Source organism: Podarcis tiliguerta (genome assembly GCF_965153285.1).
Source record: "Podarcis tiliguerta genome assembly, chromosome: 1".
In the NCBI taxonomy this organism is placed as follows: Eukaryota; Metazoa; Chordata; class Lepidosauria; order Squamata; family Lacertidae; genus Podarcis; species Podarcis tiliguerta.
In genome coordinates, this window is record NC_139534.1 from 52,749,466 (window position 1) to 52,767,902 (window position 18,437).

The following is an 18,437-nucleotide window of genomic DNA, read 5'->3' on the forward strand; positions in this document are numbered from 1 at the left end:
TAGTGCAGATCTTTGCCCTGAGATCTCCCTACTGGAGCAGAAGAGTGACCCTCCATAGTGACTCCATGCAGGCATGTGAGCACCTTCGGAAAAGATGAGCACCTTAGGAAAAGATCATTCAAATTATGTCTCCTCTGGCCCAGCCCCTGGAATGTATTGGGCTGGCTGTAGCTTTTCCTTGCCTTCCACACCAGGAGCTGTTCTGCCTCCTTCAGTCTCCACCCCCCCCCCCAGCCATCTGCCGCCTTCCATGAAGTGGACTGAAGTCCACAAACCCCCATCTAGAGAGCGACCAATCTGACAATGAAGTCCTGGGAGGACTTGGGTATGTATGTTTAACGTGGAGGAGAGATGATTAAGAGGTGATGCAATAGCCATCTTCAGTTATTTGAAGGGCTGTCACATAGATGATGGAGCAAATTTGTTCCCTCTTGCTCCAGAGGGCAGGACCCCAATCAGATTACAAGAAAGGGGATTTCAACTCAATGTTAGGAAAAACTTCCTGGCTGTACGCACTGTTTGAGAGTGAAACAGACGGCCTTGGAAGCTGTGAGGAGAAGGGCTTTCCTTCATTAGAGGCTTTTAAACTGAGGTTGGAAGGTCACCTACCAGGAATGTCGTAGCAGTGGATTTCCTGTATCCAATGAAGAGTTGGACTAGGTGGCCACTGAGGTCCCATCCAACTCTAGAACGTCTTATCAATACAGGAAATTTACTACTACAGTTAAATTTCAGTCCATCGTCAGCTCAGGACTCATCCAGACTTCCTGCTGCATTTCTAGGCTTTTAAGCTCTGTGTCCGAGTGGTTTTGTTTTGTTTTTTGTCTCTGCACTTTCCCTGGGAAAACCCTTGTTTTTACTGCTGAATCAGAGCAAATAGCAATCTGCAAGGGGGAATCCCTTCCGTCAGCAATCCTAGGCTATAATTGCCTAATGAAGTGACCAACCTTCTCTCTTAACACCACCGAGTAACAGCATGAACTTGAATTGGGGTGAGGAGAGGACCCAACTCTGTATCTCACTAACCAGGTCCTTCTCCATCAGGTAACGAAACCATCTGCTCGCCCAACGTTTACATTGAATGTGCTGACCATACACTAGGTAAGTGCAGATACTGAGCAGCCTGTTGAGAGACCTGGGGGGAGAGGATCTGGTCAGCCGGTAGAACGGAAGGGGAACCCCTATTAATTGTTGTAGACACAGCTGGGTGTTTGATGGCTTAAGCCATTAAGCGATAAGGCTGAACAGTTTTTGTTTGTTTTGTTGTTTGTTTTACAGCGTTTATAGTGTGCTCTTCATGGAATATTTTCAATCCCAGAGCAGGAAAGAAAGTAATAATCAGAGGGGGGAAACAACAATATACAACATTACAAAAACTGGTCCAATAAAAACAAATTAACAGTTCTATCATAAGTCAAGCAAGTTTAGTATGGTGGTTTGTGAGGAAGAGTCAGGGAGGCTAATACCACAATCCCTCAGCTGGGGTCTAGTGGGCTGGTACAGAGGAGAGGAGGGCTGCTCTCACCCTGGGGTGTGATGGAGAGGCATGTTGTTGGGCTGCATCAAGGGCTCCACTGACCCTCTCAGACACGTGTTCGTATCCCAACAGGAGTCCCAAGAGGATTTCTAGACCATGAGACATTGCCTCAATAGGCTGCGGGTCTTTTGCCATGGCAGGGATGAGCAGGCAATGGCTCATTTGATTGCTGTTCCAAAGTGTTCTTATCCTGCCTGACGTGCGGCTCTCTGCTCACAGATACAGCAGTTGAGGATTCCCAGGAGCGCTGTGTCTGCCCCACGCCCTGCAACTTGACCCGCTACGGCAAGGAGATCTCCATGGTGCGCATGCCCAACAAGGGCTCGGCCCGGTACCTTGCTCGCAAGTATAACCGCAATGAGACCTACATCCGGTGAGTGCCCTGTTGCTGATGCGCAGCCCACAGGCTGTGGCAGAAGCACCAGAACATTATAAACAAAAATGGGCTAGGAGGGAACTGGGTTGGAGGAATATATGAGCCGGCTCAGCCTCCGAATCCTTTCTTTCCCCTCCCCAACTCCCCTTAGGGAGAACTTCTTGGTGCTGGACATCTTCTTTGAGGCACTGAACTATGAGGCGATTGAGCAGAAGAGGGCATACAACCTGGCAGGGCTTCTTGGTGAGTGAATCTGCTCCTCTACCTGCCACCTTCCTTTGGTTAGGGCTAGTGCTCTTGAGGCAAAGCAAGCTTCGAGAAGGAAGCTACACAGGCAGGCAGGCAAATGGGCAAGAACTTGTTTGTGATTCATACCTTATGTTGCTGAGAGACATGACGTGGGCTCACCAAAATCCCAAGTTTTTATGGCAACACAGGTGTCACCTCATTGGCCTTTCCCTGTCATCTGACAGCATCTCTGGCTGTTTGCTGCAGTACCTACTTCTGGACTCCATCACTGGTGGTGCCAGCAATGCAGGCCCAACAGCAGTTCCCTCTTTTGACAAGCCGCCACAGCAAGAAGGTGCCTGGCCTGGACTTTATAGAGCCCCACCCCCCTTCTCCCACTTGGAGGCCTGTGCTGCCTTACTCCCTGCTGGGCACCCAACCAGTGTGCAAGGAGGTACTACTCCCATAGCAGCTGTGCTCACACACCTACTTCATCCTCTCCATGAGGTCTTCCTCCAACCTTTTCCTCCAGTGCTAGAAGGACCCTGGTGCCCATTGCTTTCAAAAGGAGCAGGAAGCTAACCCTGAAGGAAAGCAAAGTCACACCAATGCTCCTGCTGCTCACTCTCTTGCCTTTCCCCAGGCCACCACATTCAGTCACCATTTCTCCCTCTCCCATTCCCTGATACTCAATAAAAGCAGCAGGGATCCTGCCTGAGGCCCTGTCACCCTCCTCCCTGCAGAGGCCTTCCCAGTGCTCAGGGTCCAGCAGATGACTTGCTTTTCACCATCGTCTCCCTTGCCCTAACTGCCTCCTTTTCTGCCAGGGGACATTGGAGGCCAAATGGGCCTGTTCATCGGGGCCAGCGTCCTCACTGTCCTGGAAATCTTGGACTACATCTATGAGGTGAGAAAGAGGACCTAGGGGAGAAAGAGTCTTGTGTTGCATTAGCTGTGACTTTGTACCGGGCTGAGCTTAGAGCTTGCATCGAGGGGGAACCTATAGCTCTGGCACCCCCACTAAGATAGTGCTGTACCGTTAACTGTTGACACCTTACACAGAGCTGGCAAACTCCCCATGTTGTCCTAAATTCAATGAGTTTACCTGCCGTCAGCACAGGCTATGCTATCCCCCCCCCCCCCAAGGTGGTAATAAACAGCACCTGGACAACTTCTAGAGCAAGGATGAGGAACAAGGGATGCTTGGAGTTGGGAGTCAAACAACAGCTAGGGAGCCACAAGTCTTCCCTGCCTCCAGTACTACAGAACGAGCTGGTAATATCTGCTGCATCTGGACAGCTTCAGCGAACTCCAGCCACAGTCTGTATGATAGGTGCTTGCTATGATCCATGTAGGATGCTTGGCTGTTCATGACTACCTGCTTGCAGGACTTAGGGCCTCTGAAGTTGTTTTCCAGGAAGAAATCTAGCTTGATGACATCATAGGGCGAAGTGGGAATAGAGCAAAATGCAAGTTGGCGGGAGTTGCTGTGTGTATATGACACGTTCCCTACCGCAAAGTGATATAGGAGTTTAAACACACATGGAGCTGCCACTCTGCCTTTTGCTGTGCCCCAGGTGATCCGTGACAAGGTGGCCCATGGCTTACGACGCCCCAAGCCCCCTCTGAAGAAGCCTTCAGGCAGCATTGCCACCCTGGGACTGGAGGAGATCAAGGAGCAGGTACATTTGTTTCCCTTGCCACCCAGACTATTTCCTGCAGCTGCCATAAAACGGGAAGTGGGGGGATCGCTGGAAGGAAGCAAGGTGCAATTCTTTGCCTTTCCCAGCTTTGAACCTGGTCAGCTGGAGAGTGGGATGGGGAGGGTAAGAGAGAACAATATTCTATCTCTTTGCATATTTGTATTGGGTAGATCCGCACAATGCCCACCGATATGAAAAATGATGTTGGAGAGTTTGTGTCATTTAAGCACGAAAGCCTCGTTTTGTTTGTGGACCACTGCATGCTTTGGGCCATGTGGGCTGCATGTGATGTGTGTCTGTATTTCTTAACAGCATTGGCTGGAAGAGATGCACGTTAATGTGTCAGCTGCTGTGCGAATTCTGTGTATTTATTTATGAGATGATTTACAAACTGCTAACTGATAGAATACATCAAGGCGGTGTACAAAAAAAAGAATTAGAAAACTATAAAATTAGAAAACTGTAACATACAAAACTCAGGGATGGCTTAGTTGGTAGAGCATGAGACCCTTAATCTCAGGGTTGTGGGTTTGAGCACCATGTTGGGCAAAGATTCCTGCATTGCAAGGGGTTAGACTAGATGACCCTTGTGGTCTCTTCCAACTCTGTGATTCTAAAACAAATGGCCAGCACTGAATCAAATTAATTCTCTTAGAAATGCTTGGCAAAACAAAATGTTTCCAGAATTGTCGGTGCCTGTTTGATTTCAACAGGAACAGTGTTGCAAGTTACTGGTACCACCATGCTAAAAGCTTCAGTTTGTATAGAAATTAAACAAATATGAAATAACTATGAGACAGTAAATAGGGCTTCTCCAGATGGTCACAGTTTTCTGGCCAGTTTATAAAGCACAAGGTGGTCCTTCAGGTAACTTCAGGTTAGGGCTTTATACACTGACAGTAATACCTTGAACTTTGTTTGGTAATGTGCTGGCTTTCCACACCAAAATGCTGATGCGGAGCTGCTCTGGCCAAAATCTGGACCGCAGCATTCTGCACTTGCTGCAATTTCTGAACCACCCTCAAGGGTAACCCAGTGTACGTAACACTGCAGCAGTCCAGTCTAGAGGTCCCCCAGGCATGCAACAGCGTGGCCCATGTATTCCTGTCCAGGAGGCATACAAGCCCAAGCTGGAAAAGGCATTCTTAGTCACCAAGCACCCAGTGACAATGATGGATCCAAGAGTACTCCCATGCTATGTTCCTGTACCTTCAGGGAGAGTGCAACTCCATCAAGAAAAGGCAGTTTCTGAAACTGCCCATTTCTGAAACTTGGGAACTTTCACACCCACAAAGCTTCCGTCTTACCAAGCTTCAGTGTGTATCTGGACCTGCTAAACAATGCATCGCCATTGTCATATATTAAAGTGTCTCAACGCTGGGTGTGACGTTATGTAGTGAGCAACAAACGTTGCTTGAAGTCTTACAGTTCTGTTTGTCTTTTTGTGCTCTGGACCATGAGAAGAGCCCTGCAGAATCAGACCAAGGTCCATCTGGTCCAGCACCTTTTTCCCACCAACTGTGTCAAGCTAGATATCCCTGGAAGCTCATAGATTTGATGGCTATCTAGTGTTGAAGTTTCATCCTGCTGAAGTTTCATTTAGCTATCATGTTGACAGACCAACATGCTGAGTTCTCATGTGCAACACATGACTATGCTGCTGCAAGCAGTGTGTGGACATGCTCCTATATTTTTATATATTTGTGTGAGCCCATTGTGATCTGGGTAGACAGCGCCTATATACCAGTACATACATGTGTGCATGAATGTATACATATGCACATACATATGTTTCTGTTTGTTTGTGCATAAAAGAGGCAAGACTGCTTGTGAGCTGCCTGCAGAGAAGCCTTTGGTTACATCTGTGAACCTGTCGTAGTTAAAATGGGGAATTTACTACAAAACCATCCTGGGCAATAAGTGTTTTACAGTATATAAACCCAGAGAGCAGTCAGTGGATGAAAGCACCTCCTAGCTCAGCTTGAGCATCTGTTCACTCTGCGTCTCTCAAGTGCAGCAGATTCAGTGTGGCCAGACAAGTGACAGCTCCTCTCTGCTTTCCTCTTCCCACCTGACATGGGAAACCTACAACAGGGACCAGAATATGGAAAGCTGGTTACTTATGAAGAATATGAGTTATTGCCCAGTGAAATTGACAAGTGTACTTTCCAAAGGTTCTGACAGCTAAAGGAGATGTTAGGCCTGTGCTTCTAAAGAAACCAATCTCCAATCAGGAATGATTTCCAGAAGTTCGTTAGCGGTGCTTATAGAAGGTGTCAGCAACTGGAAGCCGTGAGCCAAATCTGTCCCTCTAGGCAGTTGAGGAGTGTGAGATGGTTCCTCTACTTAGGGAGATGGAAACCAATGCCTTGACCCACCACTTCTTACAGCAGTGGAGGGGAATCTCCAGCCTTCCAGATATTGTTGGACTCCCAACTCTCCTCAGCCCCAGCCAGCATGGCCAACTGTCAAGGATTATGAGAGTTGCATTCCAGAGGCGGAATGTCTTGCTGGCCCGGGAATTTACAAAGATAGCCTTTAGATAGCAAATCTTGCCTCCTTGCAAATAAATAATAATCCTAAAGAGATTGTAGAGAGCACTTCCACAACCTTGATAAAGAGACAAAAGAAAATCAAAGATGCACACTGTTTGTTTTTTTCAGGAATAGTTTCTGCAAAAGAATTGACCTACTTTGCTAACAGTTAATGAAGCAAATTGGTAGGGAGAGGAAAGATGGCAGGATATAACAGAACAAAGAAATCTAATCTATAATAGTAACTATTTGAAAAACAAAAGATGTGACCTGGCACTGTACCACAATGACTCTATTTAGCTTTAAATCAGGGAGTTAAGTAGTGTAAACATTCAAAAACCAACACTGCACCCGTGAAGAAAGAGAGGCCCTGATATCTGCCGGCTGTTTGCTCACCTATGGAAATGAATTGTTTAGAAAATGTGTATCTAACAAGATGCTGATAAATCTCAGACCCCGAGCAGGAAGAAGCTGATAAGGCCATTCAGCTGCAGAAAGAGTTGACTGGGAATACATAAGATGTAAATGCAAGCTAAAGTTGCATCAAAGAAGGATCCAGACTATGTATATTTTAAGAACTCCTCCAAATCAAGGAACCTGACCCAGTGACGTCCACCCACAGAAACAGGCTTTCACACCTAGATCAGCTGCCATTTGGAAGGAAAAGATGGTGCCCAGAATGAGATGGCTGAAAATAGAACTGATTGAATTACCCCCTCCAGATCCCTGTGCTGAAGCAATTTCTGAGTAGCTGTGAGTGCAGCTCTGTGCAGATTTATGTAAAGATCCTGGTGCCATAGATCAGAGTGAAGAGGTCTAGGAAATGGTCCTTGCATTTTTCCCTTTTCTAAAAGGTTACACTTATGAATTTGAAGGAAAAATCATTGTTTGCCTCTGTTATTTTATTGCAGAAATAATAATAAGGATGTCAATTAAATCAACCAAAGGCCTGGTTAAAAAGGAATGTTTTTGCTGGGTGCCTAGAGGGGTATAATGAAGGTGCCAGGTGAGCTTCCCTGGGGAGCTGCTGCAGAAAAGGCTAGTTCTTGTGTTACCACCCTCCAGATCTCCTGAGGTGGCGGTATACGACGAAGGGCCTCAGAATATGATTTCAGGGTCCAGGTAGGTTCACATGGAAAGAGGCAGTGAGGTATTGTGGTCTTGAGAAGTTTAAGGCTTTATAGGTCAAAACCAGCACTTTGAATTGGGCCTGGAAATTAATTGGTAGCCAGTGCAGTCAGACCAGGATCGGTGTAATATGATTAAACCATCCTGCTACAGTAAGCAACCTGGCCGCTGAATTCTGCACTAGCTGAAGTTGCCTATCTTCAGAGACAGTACAACGCATTTCAGTAATCTAACTCTGAGATTACCAGAGCATAGTAGACATAGTAGTTAGGCTATCCCTGTCCAGTTAGGGGCATAGCTGGGCCACCAACCAAAGCTGATGGAAGGCACTCTGGGCCATTGAAGCCACCTGGGTCTTGGGGAATAGCAAAGGATCCAGGAGTACCCCAAGCTACAAACCTCCTTCGGAGGAAGTGTAACCCCATCAAGAGCAGGTGACCTCCCACCCATCTGGTATAGGGAACCACCCACTAACAGTGCTTCAGTCTTATCTGGATTGAGTTTCAGTTTGTTGGCTCTCATCCAGTCCATTACCAAGGCAAGACACTGGTCCAGCACTTCCACTGCCTCACCTGCAGAGGTAAAGGAGAAATAGAGCTGAGGGTCATCAGCATACTGCTGACAACTTACTCCGAACCTCTGGATAACACTGCCCAGCGGTTTCATGTAGATGTTAAACAACATAGACATCAACAGTGAATGTAGAATCCTGTTTTTCTTTTTAAATGAAAAGTGGGCGTCTCAAGACTTCCTCATATAGTAGTCAATGGTATAATAATGGTCTTGTGCCTTCCTGGGCCTGTTAACTATTATCATTAAAGAGAAACCAGTCTTAACATACCTGTCCCCAAGTGTGCAAAGGAAATGCTACCAAAAATTGAAGAGGGCTCAGGCCTAGCTAGCCTTGGTCAAGTGCAGCACTTTAGTTTTCACAGAGGTGTAAAGAAGACCAGTACCATTTTTTCTAGACTATGCAGAGGCTCCTGCTCCTGTGAACCACAGCAGACACCTACTGAAAGGAGAGAGAAAATATCTAAGACCTACCAGATTGTTTGGTTAATGGCCTCATTACTACATATCGACATTTTTTCACCGAGATGAATAGGAAGAGAAATAGATGGCAGAGATGGAGAATGAGGAACCATTCGCGGATTTAGGCACCAAGGTGTTTTTTTTTATAATTTCTTTTTCCTGCCTCCACAGAAGTGTCTTTGTCCTGATAACCTCTGCACCGTTAGTCAAGAAAAGGAATGCTTCAGATCCGTTGAGTAGGAAAAGGTGTGCTGCAAATTCCAGCTTGTGACTTTCTCCCCTGCAATATGATTATAGCTGCCGGAAATAAGACCCCTTAATACATTGCTCCAGGGTAACTGGTCTACTTGGAAATCACACTAGGCTGTTCTTCCTTGCTCAGGGCACAAATCCCAAAACCAGGGAGGAAAACCAACAGCATAGTGTGGTTGGGCTTCAGAAGCTGGCAAATGTGAAATGGTACGCAGATGCACAAATGTAGCAGCTCTGGCTCTGCTGGCTGTTGATTCCCTGCCTGGTACTGCCCAGCCCATGCAAGGAAGATCAATGTGGAACTAAATTGTATCTGCTGTATCATTAGTGGGACCCTGAGACCAACACAGATGCGCAGTTCTTTGTACCAACTTGGAAGCACTGCCCCACCATCAATCCACTGCAAAGTAGCATGTCATCGAGGACGCTGGAAACAGATGGAGGATCCAGGTCACCCTTTGTTTAGACATGAATGGATGGCTCGGAGGCTGAGATTCAGGAACAGATTCAAGGACACAGAACCCGGAGAGGAGAAAATTTAGAGACACATGGAGGACTGGGAAGGTGGAGGCACAGGCTACACAAGAAGGCAGCAATAACATGAACAAAGCATACTGAGAGCTGCTGGTGCCAGGCGTGGAGAAGCAAGGAATAAGTGGTGGTTACCAAAGAAAGGCAGCTGCCCGTAGGGTGAATCCATGCAGTCTGCATGAGATCATGTGTCAGCATTGGAATACAAACAGGTGGCTTTCTAAATGATGGGCTGGTGCCCCTACCTAAGCACATAAGAAGAGTCTGCTGGATCAGGCCCAAGACCCATTTGGTCCAGCATCTTGTTCTCACAGTGGCCAGCTTGTGCACAGGACTTGAACACAACAGCCACTCAAAGATGCAGAGTGGGGGAAGACTGGGCCAGCACTTCTATTCTGGGTGCCATTTGCCTTGTAGTCCATTGGTTCCTTCTGACCCAGCCTGGATACAGAAAATTTCAGGTCAGGGCTGAGTCTTTTTTGCAGACAACAGCCCTCCCACTCTGTGTTTTCCAGCCTACGTTCCCTGCTTCCGCTGCTTGACCTTTGGAAAGTTGGAACAGCTTAAAGGCCACAGGTTCCCTCTCTCTCTCCTTTAAGCATTATTCCCTCGTGGCTTTCCTGTGGTGCTAGAATGATACAAGATTTGCAGCCCTGCAACCCGACCCCCCCCACACAAATGGGTGTTCCTGCTGAAATGGTCCCTTTCACAGTTGCCTCCTACCTAACCAACCTCTAAAGGCAGGAACCACTCGGAGAAAGGTCACAGAGGATGATCTTAACATTCAGGCAGGTCTGCATGGTCATCCGTATACAGCAATATTGTGTAATCAGAGCAAGCTTTAATCATGCAGTTGGGCATTTCCGGGGCCCCAAGGCCAGCAAGCGACTTGCTGCCTCAACAGTAGTGCCATTCTCATGTTACTTGCAGGATTCAAGAAGATCAGAGGCAGCATAACTTGAATTCTAGGCTCGCATGCCCCATAACATCTAGGCTCGCATGCTCCCCAAATCCTGGAGCTGGCACTGAATTGTTTGTGTGCATGTGTGAGTGAGCATGAGAGATAGGGAGAGCTGCATTGCCTGCCTCTAATCTCATGTGAGCATGATGGTGAGCGAGTCACATATACCGCATGCCTGTATTACGGCATGAGCGGGAGCCGTTCCGCTGGTGCATTCAATATCCCAGGAGCCCTGATGTTATATAAAGATAAAACACAGGAGGCAGAGCCAGGGAAAGCCCATCAAACATGCCGATTTTTGGCTGGCTCTGGAGCCTTTGGACAAGGAATAACTAATTAGCAGCTGAGTTTACTTTAATTTCCTGCTGCTGCCAACATTTAAGTCAATAGAAGCTAGGGCTCCTTGAAATTCAACCTGGCTGCAGCAAAGGGCTGTAAATAAAGGTGCAGACAGAGAACTACCCAGACTGGTCTTTGTTTTGTGGCAGTTCCAATGCCGCCTCTGATGAGTTGGCCAGTAGGGCACTGAAGGCAAAAGAGGCCCATGTGGCTGCAGCAGGACCTCTGGGCATCACCCCAGCAAAGCTGCGCTCACTCCTAGCACACCAGCCAAGATGAAAGCAGCATTTTGTATTCCACTTGAGTGGTTGTGGATTTACAGGCTTAACTCTGGACCCAACCCGCTGAAGGAAGTCCTTTGTTCTCATCTTGGCTTTCAGGACATGAAAGCTGCAATCCTGAGCCATTAAAATCAATGAGGCTGTTGCTGTCGATGTCTCAGGATTGCAGCCAAACATCCCAGGGTTACTCCTGGCATGGGATATATGTCTTTGCTGCAGTAGACTCAGTACTGTCCACTGCACACTGGCACACTCCTTGTGGTTCAGGGTTGAATTTGGACATTGGCTCTTTAACAGCATTGTTTGTTGGCACAGAGATGAGCTATTCTGGGCCGACTGAGCTGTGATTTCTCGGTTCCTTCACTTTCTCCTGTTTATGTTTTCATTTTAACCTCACATGTAATAACCGTGCAGTTGCATATTACTTCGGTTTTTATCACAGATGCACAATAGCACAAATCAAGAGGATGTGCCCTAGATACAATGTGAAGTACATACCATAAGGACATATGGAGAGCCTACCAGGTCAGACCAAAGGCCCATCTATCCCAGCATCCTGTTCTAGCATTGGTCAGCCAGATGTTCAGGGAAAGCCCACAAGCAGCACCTGCGTTCAGCAGCACTCTCCCCTCAGTTGCAAGTCCAGCAACAGATATTCACATGGACCACCCTACGTTTAGTACTTTCTTGCTTAAAATCTCAGGCAACTGTGCTGGGAGAGTCCTTTGCCCGACACCCTGGACAGCCGCTTCCATTAAGAGCGGGCAGCCCTGAGCTAGTTGATGGTCCTGTGTTCCCACCTAGTGCAAGGCAGCTCCTTGTAACCTAAACCAGCCGCATAGTAAGAATTGCAGTTGCATCTGATTTTTTTTTGGGGGGGGGGAGCAGCTGTGAAGTTGTTCTTCCTGCCCATACCTGTTGTTTGGACTTAAACCCAGGTGGGCTGTGGGAGGGCTGCAGGTGGGATGGGTAGAAGGGGTCTTATAAACAGCAGAGAACACCAAGAAGGAGAGGAGTGCTTACAGGATAGAGGAAGATTACAGTGGTAGAAGAGTAACAGGGAAAATACCAAAGAAGGAAGATTCCTCATGCCAGCTGGTTTGCAGGAGGGATAGGCGCTCACTCGTAGGATGAGCTGGGGCTCTTTGGTCCAAGAGCAGAAACCAGGAGAGCAGATATAAGCCCTGTCCTCTGACATAAGAGGGGATTGAGAAGAATCTGAAAGGACTTGTGGAGAACACCACACTGTTTTTCCAATTTCTCATAGTGGAAACCTTATGAGAAAGTGTTGATTTCTATTGTAGGGGATGGATTAGAATCTCCCCCCACATCTAAAAAAAATATTGGGGGGGGGGGTTTGATGCCAAACACATTTTCAGCCACAGAAGCAGTGGAGCAACATACACCTTTAGGACATGCCAATCTGCTCCAGCATAGAGTCTATCTAAACAGAAGCAAGAGAGATGGATGTTGTTCGTGGTCCCTCCAGGTTAGATGCACGCAACAGATGCCTCCAATCAATACTTATCTGTGGCAAACAGCTAGTGCAAAATAAGCTCCAGCGTAGGTGATCAGCTGTGTTGTCACAGCACCACCTTGTGGACAGAATCATTTTTTTCTGAGCAAGTACTATAGTGACAGTTCATCCTTTCCTGCTCAAGCACCTGGAGGCCTTGTCTTCAGGAAGGATGGTGGCAAGTCCAGTAATATTATCATGTAGTCAAGGGAGGCTGCCTTTTCTCCAGGAACTTCTGGCTTTGCCAGGCATAACATGAACCCAGCAGTGGCACAGTTAGGTCACCCCTGTGCTGGTAAGCTAATGAGCACATGGAGGGTGGTATTCAGCTAAGTTTTACTCAGCGAAGACCCATGAAATTAACAAGCATGACTAAGATAGATCTATTCTGAGTAAAATTGAGTTGAACACGATTTAAACACACACCCCTCATTCAAGCCATTCTCTCTTTATCCACATTCCATGAAATGCATGTTTGCGTGTTTGCTTGCCTAATGTTTCTTGGAGATGCTGTACAGTATTTGAAGTGCAAGCTTTTGGGTGTTTTTGACATGCTAACTGTTTTTCCTGTTTGTGAAAGGCATTTCATGCTGTGCACAGGCTATGCTTTCTGAAGACCCATGGATGCAACTTCCACCTTAACCTATAATCAATCCTGATCCAGCAATGGCAGCTTTCTAGCGCAGCAAAAACATTATCCATGGGGTGCAGAACCTCGCTGGAGAGAGTGGGAACCTTTTTCTTGTTTCATAATTGCAGCCGTGTCTGCCCTGGTCCCTTACCAAGGGAATATTGCAGTGAAATGGATTAGACCAGGGGAATGTATATGGAATGAAAACAGAATATGTAGTTTAGACAATGATATTCCCACATAGCAGCTCCATGAAGAAATATCATCTGTGTGCAGCCTCAGCTCTCCGCATTAAAATTGCTAATGCACCTAGAGACCTCCGATGTTAAAGACCTGAAATAAGTTTCCTGCCCGGGAATCCCACATTTTATTAACATTGGAATTACTACTTAATCAACATGAATTGTTCCCCTTCACCTTATTTATACATGCATCAGCTAAGAACCATCTCTCTGGTCCATTTAAGAATGAGATTGGACATTCTAATCTCTCTCATAATTTTCTCTTTGAATAATATCCACCCTAAAGCATGATTCCTGAGCTCACAGAGCCTCTCTGAATTTGATGGTGTGAAGTATACCATGGTACAGCTTTACCCTCGGGAGCTATCATTTCATCTCATTCACTAAATCACACAGGGCACTGCATGCTTCTAACAGCTTTATACCCACAGCTGTAATTATATTTAGAGTCTTGATCTCATCTGACATGGTTGAGTGTGGCATCCCTCCAAGTGTAGATTCCTATTCCATGGGGTGAGATTCCCCCCCCCCCCCCACATCCCACCTTTAAGGGTGTGGGAGATTTAACAGGGCTACAGGCAGGGGGTCAAAAGTAGAGCAGGCTCAAGAACTTGCATTGGAAAGGAGTTATATTGCTCTCCAGTAGTGGAAATGGGGGACTAGACAAAAAAGGCAGGTGACTGTCAAGAAGGTAGGGACTGCCTAAACCTGGCTTGGTACATGGGATGCCTGGAGAGAGTGAGGTTGTCAGAAGGTGATGGAGCTGTTTAAGGAAGAGCTGAACAGGCAAAGCCTGTGATAGAGCATTCCGAAGGCCCATCTCAGAGAGCAAAATTTAGGAGTGGAAGAATATTGCCATTCTGTGCCATAATCTTAACAGCTCCAGCCTTTTGCTACCACCACAGAGGAAAAGAGTTCCTGCTAGTCCGTGTTTCTTCATCCTGCCTCTTTCTCATTTCTGGATGCAGCAGACAGTGTAATGTCATCACCAGGGCCAGGGCCAGGCTACTGGAGCCCTAGGCAAGGCTAATTACTCACACCACACACACACACACACACACACACACACACACACACACACCATAGCTAACTTAAAATTTCAAGAACAGATGTTCTGCAGAAATACAGTTCTCCAAAATATTATCAGAAATTTTTAAGCTATAACAAAAAATAATCTGAATAAAGCTGCCCCTCAAAGGTCAGTCCTGCACTCCTCTGAGGCCTGTGCGTTGGACAGCTGCCTAGTTGGACTGATGGTAGCACTGCCCCTGGTCATCACACTGTTGAGCTGGAAGGGGCAGGGCAAGGCCTAGATAGCATGCTGATGTTATATCACTTTGCAAGAAAGCAGAGATGTCTCTCCATCACTTCTTGTCACATGCAGCCTTCCTGGAGGAGGTCTCCCTCTAGGAAACTTCAGCAGAATGCTCATAAAGCTCCGTACCACCCACCCATCCAGAGGTACCAGCTGCTGTGCTGACCGTGTTTCTTTTCTCTCTTTCTTTCTCAGAGCTCCTGTGAGAGCCTGGGCCGCCACAACGAGGGCAGCTACCCCACAGGACTTCTGCCCAACCACCACCACCGCCACCACTACTCGGGCCAAGGGGTCTTCGAAGACTTTGCTTGCTAAGCCAGCTCGTGCGCTGCTCCCCCCAAACAGCAGCAGTGCCTCTGGAGCAGCTTGGGGCACAGCAGGATCCGGCCTGCGCCAAGAAGCCTTTTCCAAGTGGCCAGGCCAAAGGCTTCCAAAAAGCACCGTGGTGCTTTTATAGCCCCCTCCCACCTGTAACTAACCCCCTTCCCCAGTCCAGCTGGTCCTGCCCCTGCCCTCCAGGGCTCAGCACCCCCTCCCCCAACAAACCTTCCCCATACTGAAGCACAGAGAAAGACCGAGGATCAGCTGCCAAGAACAGGGAGGTGGAATGGACTCTAAACTGATAGGAAGCAAGGCTTGACTGAGGCAGGCAGCCTGCCTGGAATTTCACAAAGTGGGAGGAAGGGGGACATGGAGCACGCAAGGAAGCAAAGAGGGCGTCACCAAAGGTAGAGGCAACTCTCTCTCCCAGGGCCCAGTCTATAACACGGTAGCACCACACAACCAGCTGCTCACACAGCCCCACGTGGCAGCCTCTGCCACAGACTCTGAGTAGCGGGAGCCATGTTCCCTCCAACACCTCTCACTTTGTCCTGTCTTATCATTACTGTTCCTACTTACACCTCTTCCCTCAGCCTCCTTACAAACATACATTTCCATGTACCACTATTTTACATGCACACAGGGGTGTCTCAGGGCAGGAAAGAGGTCCTGTATCCCACTGGCTGCTGCTGCTGCTGTTGGGCAGTGAGATGCTCACTTGCTGCTGCCCCCCACATTGAGACTGTGCCCACAAGGAGGTTTAAAGACCTGCCATCCTGCCCACGATGTGCCCCTTTACCATATGGGTACAGGCCCCTCACCCTCATGGCTAGCCAGCCATCACCCATCCCTTCTTCCCTTAGAACTGTATATTTGTACATAACTGTTTTGGGTCTGTGGTTTTTAGCCGGCTACACTCAGTCTTTTGTTGCTGCAGCTGGCCCCTGCCGGCATCACTAAAAATTGCTGGTAAGGCAGGACACCACGACATCGACGTCCAATCTCAGGTTCCCTCCCAGCTCAAGTGCAGAGGCCGATGCTGCAGGAGGCTGCTGGCACCAACAAAGCCCGAGTTCCCTTGGGGCAGCCCCTTCCCAGATGTACAGACGCCCCCCTTCCCCACATCTTCCACCCTCCTCCAGCAGCATTCAGGGTCCAAGCCACACAAAAACACCCCACCCTCAGGAGAAAGAGCCTTATGGGTCCCACACAATGTCAAGGGAGGATAAGGAGCCCAGGCAGCGCCCCAGGACTCAGATCCCTAGGCTGAAGCACTTAGTAGCAGACTTGCCCAGTGCATCCGCGTGTGGGGAGTGTGGGTGTGTGCGATGACTCCTCAAGGGCAGCAGGGGGAAATGTCAACTTTCTCTTTGCAGCAGGGCCCTGAGTAAAGGTACAACAGGAAAAAGCCAACCAACCTACCTTGTGCTGTCTTGATGGGACAAGGGAATACCCCAGAACCCAGCTGTGGTCCTCAGCCCTCCATGTAGCAAACCAAAGGGGGCTCCAGCATGCACCGTCGAGACACCTCATGGTGTCATGCCCCACACTTAGGGAAACGTGCCTGTACTCCTGGGGGTGCATTTTCAGGAAGAAAGGTGGCACAGGAATATGCTGCAAATGCCCCCCCCCCTTTCAGTGACAACACCAAACTCTTGCATACACCACTTTCAAGAGCCAAGAGCAGTCAAGGCATTTGACTGCTGCAGAGGGAGTGGGATATTGCAGATCAAATCCGCCTGCCTGCTGCATATGTGTGTGACTCCAAGGGTGCAGGCTGCAGGAGACTCTCGACTGGGACCCAGCCACGGATCTTCCCAGGAGGGGGTCTGTTAATCCCATGACTTTACTGAGCGCAAGTCGCCGTTTTACAAATGTACAAGTTTCTCCCAATAAAGAGGCACAAGTAGAACTCCAGCCTTGTTTCTTGTGTCATCAGTGATTCTACCCCACTGTTATCTAGAGCTCCATCCTTCCTTGTTTTCTTTCCGGCTCTGCTCCTATCAGGAAAGGGATGGGGGAAAGGCACTGGACCATGTGAGATAACACTTGCATTGAGGCAATGTCCTCCTGCCAAGATGTCCAAATGAATGCTCCTTAAATAGCCAATATTGTCTAATCACAAACAACTCAGGCTGAATGCTCATCTGCAGGCAAGCAAAACAACACCATCCATGGCTGCTGGAGACAGGCAATCCTTACAGTCATGTAGCCAGCAGACCAAACTAGAAGAAATGGTGGGAAGGAGATCCCATAACTGGATTTCTTACTGGTCGGTTGGTTGTAGCGCAGGGAGTTGGACAAAGCAGCCATGGAAGAACCCCAATTGAGTGGGATGAACAGAGCTGGGGAAAGGTATGTTAAATTCTTTCTCCCATATATGCAAGCATCCCAATAATAAATCCATAATAGGCTAAATCCTGTACAAGTATATCTTAGCTGCGATTCTGGCATTGCAGGGGACTGGACTATATGGCCCTTTGGGTCCCTTCCAACTCTGCAATTCTCTAATTTTACGAACATAAAATGCGTTTGACACCAAGGTCTTCATCAACTGCCTAATATAAAACAAAAACAAATTAAGTATCATGAATCAACAAGCTTTACCTCGCATACTCACGAGAGGCTTCAAGTCTGGAAAAAGATGATAAATTTGTATGGCGGCTGGTTATATTAATTGGCTCAGGAAAGTTTGCTTTGATGAACAACAATTCATTTATCCAGAATGGCTATTTACACTGGAGATGTGAAGTAATTGTTTCGCTTTCCTCCTACAAAGTTTAACATCCAAGAGTCAAAGCTTATTGATTTGCTATGTTTATGGTTTCATTTCATTCATGTTATATTAAAGTACTGCTAAACAGTGGGGGGGGGGGCAACCCCACTGAAGAGCTGGGACAGATAGGATTCAAAAGCATCTTACAGAGGATACTGTCTTGAATGTGTGTGGGGTACGTGATTTCAGATGGCGTAAAGCTTAATAGCATAAAGCTTACTGTGGGGGTGGACACTCTCATTCCTTATTCTTTTCTACATATTTTGGCTATTATTGACAGCAACCTGGTCCCAAGGGAAAGAAGATTCAACACCATATTGCAAAGAACACAATCCTGGACATTGGGCCCATCATTTGGGGTGGTCCAAAGCTAACTGTGGAGTGCACCCTCCCAGTTGCACCTTTGTAATTGTCGTCTGGGCTCACCACAGATGACTGGCCATTGTCCCAAAACTATGGCTTTGACTGGAAGACAATTATTGCCCATCTTGAAGAAGACGGTCACCCAGTCATGATGTGTACATATAATATGGAACAGACCAAAGCTTGTTTTGGGGTTCAGGGGCATATAAACTTTAGGTCCCTTAATAATAATTCTGACTGAGCTTTGTTTTGAACTCTCAGTGCAAACAGAGAACTAGTAACCAAGTTCAAGATCAACCCAGTCAGTCTCCTTGTCCACTAGGCCAAACAAGGATCTGCAACCCCGCACCCAAAAAGAAAGAAAGAAAAAA

General features: G+C 47.5%; 1 protein-coding gene across 6 annotated transcripts in view; it reads left to right on the forward strand.

The window, feature by feature from the left end:
- ASIC4 (acid sensing ion channel subunit family member 4) overlaps nt 1-18,437 on the forward strand; it is a 204,737-nt gene that overhangs the window by 182,904 nt on the left and 3,396 nt on the right. For 3 of the 6 annotated variants that reach the window (XM_083432029.1, XM_083432031.1, XM_083432030.1), the window contains exons 5-10: nt 1,045-1,101; nt 1,757-1,910; nt 2,065-2,156; nt 2,969-3,048; nt 3,719-3,823; nt 14,802-16,844. In XM_083432029.1, the coding sequence (XP_083288155.1) occupies nt 1,045-1,101; nt 1,757-1,910; nt 2,065-2,156; nt 2,969-3,048; nt 3,719-3,823; nt 14,802-14,921 (608 nt within the window). In that variant the 3' untranslated portion in view covers nt 14,922-16,844. Of the gene's footprint in view, nt 1-1,044; nt 1,102-1,756; nt 1,911-2,064; nt 2,157-2,968; nt 3,049-3,718; nt 3,824-14,801; nt 16,845-18,437 lie in introns of those variants that run through there. The other 3 variants (XM_083432026.1, XM_083432028.1, XM_083432027.1) reach the window with 1 other exon arrangement.